This window comes from Prionailurus viverrinus, chromosome F2 (assembly GCF_022837055.1).
Source record: "Prionailurus viverrinus isolate Anna chromosome F2, UM_Priviv_1.0, whole genome shotgun sequence".
Taxonomy (NCBI): domain Eukaryota; kingdom Metazoa; phylum Chordata; class Mammalia; order Carnivora; family Felidae; genus Prionailurus; species Prionailurus viverrinus.
Window position 1 is genome coordinate 46,149,037 of NC_062578.1, and position 12,276 is coordinate 46,161,312.

Sequence of the window (12,276 nt, forward strand, 5' to 3'; positions counted from 1 at the left end):
GAAATGAAAATAATTAAATAATAAAACAAAATCCCAGTGGTATGTCTAGTTCTGCCTACTACTACTATGCACAAGTTTCTTGATGATCCTGAGGATGATGATGGCTTCAAACCCTTTGTCTCACATCTTTTACAAGAGCTGCTAACGAGCAGTAAAATTTACTGATTTTAGTTTCACCTCTTCTCTCTGTCACCACCTACCTTCTGGTAGAGGTGCTAATGAGCTGTGAAATGGCCAAAAGGCCTTTATTAAGAAGGAGAAGAAGGACAGGGTGTTGGGGACTCTGGATAACCCAAAGGTGGATAACCAGGAGTTGGTTCTCATACATGTAAGGGTAATCTTTGAGAAAGTGTTGTGATACCTCCCATGACAGAGTGGGCCGGGGTCTCCAGCAAGCTTTCTTTTCCTAGGAGTTAATATTAACTGCAGTAAAAATTCACTACAGTCTAACTCTTGGCATATAAAACCTCAGCTCTCAGCACATATTTTTACGTATTTTATAAAACTTCCTTTTGGCTGTTTTTGAAGTTCTAAGACTGCAAAGGGGAAAAAAAGTATCTGACACTTTTTTTGTGTTCTTAAGATGTGAAAATGTGGTTTTTAAAAGATGTTTTTCAAGCATGGCACATATGACAAGAGTAGAAAGAAAAAAAGGAAGTATTAAAATCTGAAAACTGGCTTCACTGCACACATAATAACTGGATTTGTCATAAGAGTTTTAACATATACATCAGCATCTGGATTGTAACAGTCTATCCAGAGCTTATGTGAACAGAGGACATGATAGAAACAGCCCCCCAGACTCTGGACAAGGAAAAGGGGAGCTTTCCTTAGCAGGCAACATGGGCTCCACCATTGCCCGTACTTGGCAGACAGGAAGCAACTGGTGAGGTGAACAGTAGGACCCGTACCATGTACGTCCCTGGTCTGCACCTAATCAGGGAGCTGGACTTCATGTTCTCATTATTGTGGGCAACAGGAGTGAAAAGAATATAGCAGAAGAGTTTTCCCAATGAACTGACCATTCTTCAAGTAGTCGGTGACTGCCTGCAGTGGAACAGAGTAAAATGGAAGACACTATGTGACACAGGCTTCACTCTTAAATTGCAAGTGTGTATAAACCCAACAATGTACACAACCGACAGTAAGTGTGAAGGACTCTTAGAGGTTTCACTAAGAAGATATGACTCGAGTTGGGCTTTGGAAAACATGTAGAATTTGGATTAAGAGAGGCCAGTCCAAGTAGACCGTATAACCTAAAGATAGGAGCATGGGACAGATGGGTCTTCCTGGGGCTCCTGATGGAAGCAGCCTAGCCAGTGTGAGCTTTGAGCTAGAAAGTCGTAAGAACAAGACATGTCTGTGTCATCTGGCTTCAGGACTCTCTTACTTGGATATGCGCTCAACAGATACCTGCCCAATGAGTACGTTCTGGTTTGTGATTCTGTCACTCATGGTCTTTCAGAAATTCCTTATACACCTTCACCAGTGTGCCTGAGAAATGGTCACTCAGCATCCGTTTGAACACTCCACATGATACAAGGCTCCTTTTCTCACATGGTAGCCCTTTCCATAGTTGGTTACCTCCAGCTATACAGGAAGCTCTTTCCCAGTTTCGAGCCAAAATCTCTCACCATTTGGCCAGTTTATACCATTCGTCAGAACTTGAGGGGTACACCACTTGTGGTGAGGGCTCTGTAAGTTGTATCTCCCCTGTATTACAGCCCTTTGGAAACATAAGGGAAGCTAGGATGATTCTTTCTTCTTAGTTACCCTTTCGTTAGGCCACTGGTTCTCAAACTTGCATGTACGTCAGAATCACCCAGGAGGCTTATTAAAACGTAGATGCTAGGTCCCACCCTCAGAGTTCCAGATTCAGGAGGTCTTGGGTGTGACATGATAATTTGTTTTTCTAACAAATTCTGATGATACTGGTACAGGGCTCCCACTTTGATGGCCATTGCTGTGGTCTAAACTTCCCCAATTCATTCAGCTCTTTTGCCTGTGGTTGCTAGAACAGTGGCCAGTTAGTGGAATGGGGGGGTCACTCCATGGAGAAGTGGTTCTCATGGTGTATCCTGGTGGTTAACATCATAGCCAGTCTGGCTGTATCCCCTTGCTGGCTGTGTGACGTTCAGCAAGTTATTTAACCTCTTTGATCAGTTTCCTGATCTGTGAAATGGGGAGAGTGATTGTGCCTTTGTCACAAAGTTAGTGGCAATTAAATGAGTTTGTATATGTGAAGTGCTTACGGTAGTGCCTGGCCCACTGTCATAACTCAGTAAATTATAGGCACAATTATGAAATATTCCCAGGCATGAGTAACAGTAAATGGACTTTGTTGTGTTAAAATAGTGCCTCCTTCTTGCATAGATATTATGTATCTTTAAGGAATAATATTAAATTTCAGGGATAAATTAATATATACAGTGTTCCTGAGCAGATATTACGCTTCGCAACAATAAACCCTAAGTCAAAAAAGTTGGCCATGAAAAGTACCTTTTTTGAAAATTTTCACAAAATGTTACCTTTTTTTTCCCCCTGATAATAAAAGATTTCTCAGCCTTACTATTTATTACCTGATACCTTAGGCAAATTTCTTAACCTTTCTGTGCCTCCATATACCCCTTGTAAAAGAAAGCACCCAATAAATATTAGTTTCTTGTGGTTATTTTTATGTTAACTGTTTTCAAATATTTCTGAAAACACAGGAAAGCCTAAGGTAGAAAAGAAAAATTACCCATATTTTTGCCACCCAAAGGTAAATACTTGGGTGTATTTTTTCCTACTGTTTTTTTCTATGCAGATATTTTTTTTTACTAACTTGAGATCTGATTATAATTAGTTTTTCAACTTGTTTTTTTCACTTAACATTATATGATGCTTATCTTCTCATGTTATCTGAAATTCCTGAACTATCTTTTTAATGGTTGCATAGTAATTTGCCCTGTGTTATGTTGAAACCCATTTAGACACCCATCCCCTTGTTACTGCACTGTTAGATAATTTCCAATTTGTTGCCATAATAAGCCCTTAAATGAATATCTTTGTGTATACATATGTATGTCCAAATGTCTGTGTCTGTCCTGAAAATAATTTGCTATAAAACTTAATTACCTGAGCAAAAATGTGAATGTTTTTGGGGTGCTTGATACATCTTCCCAGACTGAAAAGATATACTTTATTCTTTAACCAAAATTCATTGTTTTGTGTCACCGGATTCTTGTTAGGGCCACATTAGTCCTTCAAATAACTAAGTATATATATATATATATATATATATATATATATATATATATATACACACACATATATATATATTCGTCCCAACCTTCTGCTGATTTTCTGAGTTTTCCAAACTATTAGCAAAAAGTTTGTTAGTTTTAGACTAACAAAAATTTTTCCATTCATTAGAAGTTTAAGGAATCCTTTTCATCATTCTCTCTGTTAATGTCAAATATACAGATTTTTAAGGCATCTGGTGCAAATCACATTTCAGGATTTCCAAATGTTATTTGTACCATTGAATGTTTCATAATTATTTTCTCTAGCAGTCCCTCTCACACTTTTCTCTGCTTGTATTCTACTATAATAAATGCTGTTATTAAAAAGAAGAAGAAGAAGAATCTAGCCAAATAGGAAAGGACTCTTCAGAAACCAGTAATGGAAGCAGAAGCCACCTTCCCGTTGCATGTATCTTTTGGAAAGAAGTGTCATCTTGTCCCGCAGGAACTGGAGGTCCATTTTCCATTCCCATTGTCATAGAAGGCACATACACGCAAAATTTATATTTTGAGTTTTAGAATTTATTGTCATAGCCAAGTGAGACTGGGCTCTAAATTAGGGCCATTTAAAAAACTTAGCAAAATAATGGAAAGTGGAACACAGAAAGAGCAGTTTGTTTAACCTAGAATGAAGCAAATGGAAAATGGTTGGTACTGAACCCAGGTAATGCTGAAAGGTTCAGCAGGCCACCAACTTCAAAACAACCGCTGCATATGTCAAAGTTGTGAAAAGTCTGTCTAGTCTTTCAGTTGGATTTAATTTTTTATTGTCAGGGTAGATCAACCAAAATTCAGATTAGCTCCAGTTAAGGTACATCAGAGACACAGGATTTCCTCAATTAGCCAGGTTGGGAAGGCAGATAGGAATCAAGGTTTCAGAAGAACTTCATGAATTCCTTCCTCTCTCTCATATTGGCCTCTTTACTTCTGTCCCACCTGGGCTGGGAAATAAACTGCAGCTGCCTAATTACCAAGCTCCATTTGGGGAGGTGAGTGTGTGCAGCTCCCTGATGTACCTTAACTGCATTAACATGCCCCTGGATGATGGAGAATTGGCTAGTGCGCATTTGAACAATGCCATTTGGTTGTACCCTGCCTTTCTTATAACCCTCTCATTTCTCCAGTTGAATGAAAACTGACCACATACAAAATTTCTCAAGAACTTTGTACATTATACAGCTACCCCTGTACACATATTGGCTCCCACGTTTCCCATCCCCTCATTGAGGAAAACTTCACCACTTTAAAAACTTAAATGTACATATGTATGTATGTATGTATATTTGTATCTTTATACATACACTTTTAATCATGGCTAAGATATCATTTTCCAGTGCATCTGGTGTTCTGGAGTTATTCTTTAATATCACTATTCTTCTTGGCACTGATCTAATAAGAGTTCTGAAACCTGCTAAGTAAAATCACATGTGGAAATCTTCAATACACGTCTTTGTGGCTTTGGGGAAAGAGGAGAATTAGTGTGAAACCTGGAAATGTGTATTAAAGAGAAACCCTACATTAAAAAAAATTAAGTAGCTGTCTTCAACTGATAAATTAATCTTGAAATTTTAACCATAATTTTCAAAATAAAGGCATTGTAAGTGTTGCCATGTTGAAGAAAAGCAGACATGGCTCTCGCTGAACCCTGCGTGGGAGCAGCCGTGAAGAACACCGCTCTGAGGAGTAGCCATTTTGGATTTCCCTTCATCTAAGTAGCCTTCCCTCCCTGGCCACTTTTAAGGGTTTTCTTTTTATCAAATTTGAAAGCCTATTTAACAGGCTTTATAGTTGAAAATGAAACTATAAAAACCCACCAAGAGGATCTTTGTCTTTAAACAAAGTGAGTCCCAGATGGTTGCAGAGATTCTGTGGTTTCTGTGAGAGACAGCAAAATTCTCTCCTAAATCTCATGGGGCCCAAAGGTTCTGAAGCAAGAGCAGTGTGCATACATTGCCAGGCCTGGGCACACCAAGAGTAAGAACAAAATTGAATATTGCCTCAGAGCTTTCACGTGTTTACCTAAAGTTAGGCGACGCTAAGGCCTCATAAGACTTAACCATGAGTGCCTGGTAACCCCTAGCATATGCTGAAGAAAAGCTTGCCTGCTAACTTAGGACTCATGGTCCAGTTGACTTCTGTGTTTGTTACTGAGAAAACATTGTTTTAAAAGATTATTATGGCAGAGTATCTAGGAATAATATAACAGTTAAGCACAGTTTGGTTTTTACAGATGTTCTCCTTCTAAAGAAAATTCAAAGGAATAGATAGTTGGAAAATAAGTGTTTAAGAAAATGCTAAATTTCACTGTTCAACTAATACCATTTGAAACAACAATGACATCTTATTTTTGGTCTATCAATCTAGCAGGTTTATTTGGGGTAAGTAATAGTTCATTCATAAATAATTATTCATAGTTATTTGTGTAAATAATAGTTTACTTACAAAGATGTTTACAAAGTACCCTTAATCACATAGGAAAATGTATCCATTAGGATGTTTTCAGTTTGAAGTAACAAAATAGGCTTTTTAGTCTTCATAATAAGTTAATGAGGAAGAACTATTCCTCTTTTACATTTATTATCTCACATAATAAGAATGAAGAAGTCGAGTTAGGTGTTGGTTGATTAAGCAACTCAGTGCTGTATCTGCTGCTCTGCTGTCCTGTTGGATTTGCCTTTTTTGTCTTAAGATGCCTACGAAAGATGGATGCATATATATCCTCTCATAACATCTTCCACGACAGACAAGAAGCAGGGCTTTTGCTTCTCAAATTGTCTCCCTTATCAAGGAGGAAAATGTTTCCCAGGGCCTTTTAGCAGTCTTCCCTTTTCATATTATTAGCCAGAGAGCGTCCCATGTTCACCCCTAAAGTAATCACTGGCAAAAGGAGAATCGATTTACCAGGATTAGTTTGTAACAATTATAATAGATTCTAGGGTTCATGGAGGTGTCCACCTTCCCTGAGTACTTTGCTGCTTTTTGAGACCTAAACCAAATGAGGGTTATTCATATCAAGGGAAAGGGAGGAACCACCTATTTAGCATAGAACCAATGGGATCTACCACATTTACCTTATGATGGGCAGTTTTTATTCTCTTCTATAGTTTCTACATTTTCTTAATTAGTAGGTATTAATTTTATAATAAACAGACTTTCAGAGTGATTATCAGCACAGACTCTAGGCCAGAGAGTCTGGGTAATGTCCCGCAAGTTATCCATCATCTTTGTGCCTCTGTTTTCCCTTGTGCCTCTGTTTTCCCTCATACATGAGTCATAGCAGCACCTATTTGATATGGTTGCTGTGAGAATAAAAGAACTAATTTGTAAAAATGAGTATATACACACACATATATATGTGGGTGTATGTATGTATGCAGAGAAGGAGAGGGAGAGATTTATTTTAAATTGGCTCACACAATTATGGAGGCTGAAACCCAGAAGAGCTGATGTTTTTTGGTCTGTGTCCAAAGGCCAGGAAAGACCAAAGTCTCAGCTCAGTTGGAGGAGTCCCTCCTACTCAGGCTCTTTGTTCTATTCAGGTCTTGAATTGACAGGATGAGGCCCACCCACACTGGGGAGGGCACTCTTCCGTACTCAATTTACCAATACACAGTGAACCTCACCTTCACAGGCACACTCAGAATAATGCTTGATCAAATACCTGTGCAGCCTGTGGCCCATTCAAGTCAGCACGTAAAATTAACCATCACATCCTTAGACCCATAAGTAAGCCACATATGTATGGGTATGTGTGTACGTGTGTGACAGAGAGAGAGACTACTATTTTTATAATCTGGAAAAAATATTACAAACAAGAAAATCCAGTATATGAAAGTCCTTTGTTTTCCACTCATGGTGAATATTTGTATTACAGAAGGATTCACTGCATAGGAATAAATTTTGCATTATCTTTTCAACTTCAACTGATTTCAGAGACATTTCTTAATGTCTACTGTGAACCATACTCTTAGCTGGATGACAAATTGGGTAATACATGGGTTTAATGGGTAATTACGTGTGTTTTACAATGATACATGCTTCTTCTCTATGGGGAAGACCTGAATAAAATAAAATAAAATAAAATAAAATAAAATAAAATAAAATAAAATAAAATAAAATAAAATAAGGCATCTGAGTTAAAAGTTATTTTTTTATTATCAATTTATAAAATGATCTCTTACTGAGTAAGACTGCAGGAAGCCCTTGGAAACCAGCCTTGGGAATAGATACATCACCAGTTGGCCTCTCAGCCACCAGAGCCGAAGTCTTGTTTTCAACCCCCATCTTTTTTGACTGCCACATTATGGACACCACTCACTACCACATCTTGGTCGGTCTCTGCTCTTGGAGTTTCAGCAACACCACTTCTCCTGGTTTACCTCCACCCCTCTTTGCCTCTTCTTCTCCGGCCCCTGGCCTGGCTTCTTGCCTCTGAGTCTGCCCCTAAACTCTTGGTCAATTGCTAGTTTCAACCTCCACCTCTTTTCCAGGTCAACTGTCTTTTGTGTGTGCACATTTGCAAGGCTTTCATTCCATAGGTCTTTTATCTCCCGCCCCACCTCACTCTCAAGCACACAATCAGTGTTTCTAGCTGGATGTGGACCCTGCCTGTGCCTGTCTTTTGAGTGCTGTAAACTCAACATGAACAAAGCAAATACGACCAAGCCTTTCTTTTGGTATGCTCCAAATAAGCTAATGACTTCATTTTCTTTCCTTTAAAACCAACAAGTTTACTGTCAGAACAGTTATGTGTTTCCGGTTCATGAAATCTGAATTGATGGAGCTTTATTTGTGTTATTTATTTGTTTGTTTATTTATTATCTTTTAGATTATCATCTGTGGAAGACAGATCATCTGTAGTTACTTGTCTCAAAGTATAGAACTGAAAGTCGTTCAGCATTACATTGGTCAGGATGGAGAAGCTGTGATTCGAGAACATTTTGACTGCCTCACAGCCAAACAGAAATTGCCTTCATACATACTGGAAAACAGTGAACTGACAGAGTTGTGTGTAAAGGCCAAAGGAGACGAAGATTGGTCAAGAGACGTGTGTTTGGAATCTAAGTCCCCTGAGTATAGCATTGTCATTCAGGTATAAGAAGTAGTACAATCTGGAATAGAGCAGCTTTAAAATTAACATTCCTCATTATGTTCTTTATTCACTATAGCACTTTATCTAAAAAATGACCTGTACAAAAGAGGGAGATCTGAAATAATATAAAAAGACTTTGAATGTTGCTTCTCAAAGTGTTTCCTCCCATCCCACAGCCACACAGGAGTTCTTAGAGCTATGACACTACTCCTTTCAGGTGGAGGCAAGTTCTATCTTGAGAAAGATCCTGATGCAGCAGGGCTTGGGGTGGAGGTGTGGGGGAGGGGGGGAGGGAAGGGATGGTGTTCTCCCCACTTGAAAAATCTTGGCAGTGGGCTATCAATTGCTTATCTCTTTCTTGCCTTCTGCCATCATCACTTTCATTCCCACGAGGGACAAATCTTCTCAGCCGTTCTCCCACCCAGTCTTGTGTCAGTCTCTCCTCATACCAAATCCCCTTGTCTTTAAGAAAGCGTTGGCTTCATGGACTCACTGCACGTTCACTTTATACCATAATGAAATCTGTTTTTGCTTAGTTATTCTTTTTTTAGTGGCTTTTTTCTATAAATTTAAATTGTTTAATTCTCAAAACTGACATTATATCTGTGCCTCATTTTGATTAATTAATAAACTAGTGTTTAATAGAAGCCTTTACTACCTCATATGCAGGTGCCATCTTCAAACAGTTCCATTTTTTATGTGTGGTGCACAGTTTTGACATTAGAACCCAACTCTCAAGTGCAACAACGAATGGTGAGTGCTTTCCAATCCTAAAATATGGTATATGACTCTGACCTCTCCTGTTCTGAAATAAATTAAGGTCAGAGTGACCCAGAGAAGAGATTTATTACAAGTTTGTTTCAGCATCAAACAGCTGGAATACTGCAACAAAGCAAATATGAAAGTTGTTCTGTCCTTTTATTTTTATAGATTGTGTTCAGCCCTCTTTTTATCATGAGAAGTCATCTTCCAGACCCCATTATCATACATTTGGAGAAAAGGAGTCTGGGATTGAGTGAAACACAGATTATTCCAGGAGAAGGACAGGAAAAACCACTGCAAAACATAGAACCTGACCTTGTACATCACCTAACATTTCAAGCAAGGTACTGGAAAAGTCCTCACATTTTTCCTAAGAGAGATTCAGTAGAAAAGCAACTTTGTATTATGGAGGGGAAGAAGGGACGTAGAATTTTTTGTAGGGTTCCTTATGAGAATGTTATTTTAAAATTGCCCTGCCTAGGGGCGCCTGGGTGGCTCAGTCGGTTGAGCGTCCAACTTCAGCTCAGGTCACGATCTCGCGGTCCCTGAGTTCGAGCCCCGCGTCGGACTCTGGGCTGATGGCTCAGAGCCTGGAGCCTGCTTCCAATTCTGTGTCTCCCTCTCTCTCTGCCCCTTCCCCGTTCATGCTCTGTCTCTCTGTCTCAAAAATGAATAAATGTTAAAAAAAATTTTTTTTTAAATAAAATTGCCCTGCCTAGTGTTCTCTTATCCTCTTCAATAGTTTTGGATAAAATTCAGCCTCTTTCATTAAACTTAGAAATAAATAAGAAGGATCATAAAATTTAATTGACACATAATTTCTCTAGTGGAAGAAGAAATGAATAGAGCTCTCACCCAAGAACATGGGGAGCGGGGGCAGGGAGAAGGGGCCAGGGCCCATATTATGCAAAAACTGTGTTACCAATCCCTAAATCACCAAAAATTGCCTCAATCTCACAAAAAAGTATTGGTCTATAATACATCTAGGGTTATATTTTTTCAATAAATTGTCTGCCACTTTAGAAATCTGGTATTTACTCCTATTTTTTCCTTTCGACTGCCTAGAGAAGAAGATGATCCCTCACACTGTGCTGTCCCCATCTCTACATCCCTCATTAAGCAAATAGCCACTAAGATACACCCTGGATGCACAGTTAATCAGATCCTTGATGAATTCTATGGGCCAGAAAAGCCCCTTCAACCCATGTGGCCATATAATGAAAAGGATTCTGACAGGTAATGTTCTCCAGCAATCTTTGTCTACAAACGTTTACCAATATTAATAAATGACCATTCACCAAAATGCTAGATACCATTGAAGGTGTTTTTAAAAAGAAGATATATGCATACATCTATCCAATTCTGACCTTTTATTGTCTGGGTAAATGTATTTTGTAGACTGCTTTACTCATAACCTAGAACATAATTGCGTGAAAAGTTTCTTTCTCCTGGATGCAAATTCAGCGTTGGATGAGTCTAGTGTGAAAAGGTGTCATACAAGAGCATTGTGTGTCTGGAATCCTAAACATATTTCATGAATACTTAAGTCATCATTTTTCATTGAGTCTCTTGGATGTGGTATTTGGAACAGGAATGAACAGCTGAGTCAGTGGGATAGCCCAATGCGAGTGAAGCTGTCAGTCTGGAAGCCATATGTTAGAACGTTGTTGATAGAACTTCTACCCTGGGCCCTGCTTATCAATCAATCCAAGTGGGACCTCTGGTTGTTTGAAGGAGAGAAGATTGTTCTACAGGTTCCTGCTGGCAAAATTATTATCCCTCCTAATTTTCAGGTACTATAACCTTTTTTTTTAGCTAATATGAATTCTTTGCTTTCAACAGCTAGCCTTTATTCTGAGGTTGCATTTATGTTCTTAACAGAATCAGTTGTAGAAAACTGTCGTCTTAGATGCATGTGTAAGGGGTATGGAATGTTCTTTGATATTCAGAGACATTTCAGATGTCTTTTTTCCCCCATCAGCAGTATTCACGCTTGAGTTATCATTAAATTTGATAACTTCTAGTAGTTACATTTTCATTTTCATTGTGTACAGGATATTTGACAAGCATTAGGATTGGCCTACCCAGGGTATGTTAAGGATATAGAGTCATATTCTGTGCTAACCCACTCCCTAGATAGATTTGTGGTTCTTACAGAAATTCTCTGGGATCTGCAAGGTGGGTAAGAATTGAGGATTTCTGAACAACTGTTTTTGTCAGGGCCCCTTTTCCTTTATAAGTGGACTTGGATATCCATAATCATAGATGTCCACCCAGTTGTTGATAATAACAATATGGAGTCATTGCTGGCACAGGGGGAAACCCTAATGTAAAACAGAATTTCACAGCAAGACTGTACTCCATCACAAGAGAACTTTCTTGATAAGGCTAACCCATTTCAAGAAGTACATAAATCTGTAAGAAAACAGAGTACATGGAACTCCTAAATAAAATGTTTTTCTGGTGGGGAACAATTGAAGAGTACTTTTTTTGAGCTACAGTTCATGAACATCTTTATTCAATTGCATTTTCCTATTTTTTTCTTTTTTTTTTAATAATCAGATGATGTTACCTTATGGAATTAGAATGCTGACCTACATGTACCTAAGGTTGCATATTATTCTTTTGTTGAATGAAATGAAACCCTTAGTTTTTAAGTTTTTGTTATTTATAGGGGAGCCACAGTTGGGGTTGTTTTTTTCCCCCTTCCATAAATATGAATTCCATTGTGAATCAAAGAAAACATTGGGAACTAAAATAAAATGTATGTTGCCATTACAAAAACAAAAACAAAACTCATAAAGGGATTTGGTTGCCTAAGTAGACCTATTATATAATATAAAAAAAAATTCCTGTGAATTGAGGTAAAAATATCATGGTTAAGAAAAATACTTTATAATCGAGGCATTATTTTTCCAGGAGGCTTTTCAAATTGGAATATACTGGGCAAATACGAACACTGTGCATAAGTCAGTAGCAATTAAACTGGTCCATAACCTGACATCTCCAAAGTGGAAAGATGGAGGTAATGGTGAAGTTGTGTCATTGGACGAAGAAGGGTTTGTTGATGCTGAAATAAGACTCGGTGCTTTCCCAGGACATCAGAAGGTAGGATCAAAGTCTGCATGGCTCAGGGGA

General features: G+C 38.4%; 1 protein-coding gene across 7 annotated transcripts in view; it reads left to right on the top strand.

The window, feature by feature from the left end:
- VPS13B (vacuolar protein sorting 13 homolog B) overlaps positions 1 to 12,276 on the top strand; it is an 843,987-nt gene that overhangs the window by 785,346 nt on the left and 46,365 nt on the right. For all 7 annotated transcript variants that reach the window (XR_007148665.1, XM_047842688.1, XM_047842692.1 and 4 more), the window contains 6 exons: positions 8,113 to 8,376; positions 9,046 to 9,129; positions 9,307 to 9,482; positions 10,204 to 10,374; positions 10,730 to 10,931; positions 12,058 to 12,246. Coding sequence is in view for 6 of the 7 variants with exons in the window: in XM_047842688.1 (XP_047698644.1) it covers positions 8,113 to 8,376; positions 9,046 to 9,129; positions 9,307 to 9,482; positions 10,204 to 10,374; positions 10,730 to 10,931; positions 12,058 to 12,246 (1,086 nt within the window). In the remaining variant the exon portion in view is untranslated. The remainder of the gene's footprint in view (positions 1 to 8,112; positions 8,377 to 9,045; positions 9,130 to 9,306; positions 9,483 to 10,203; positions 10,375 to 10,729; positions 10,932 to 12,057; positions 12,247 to 12,276) is intronic.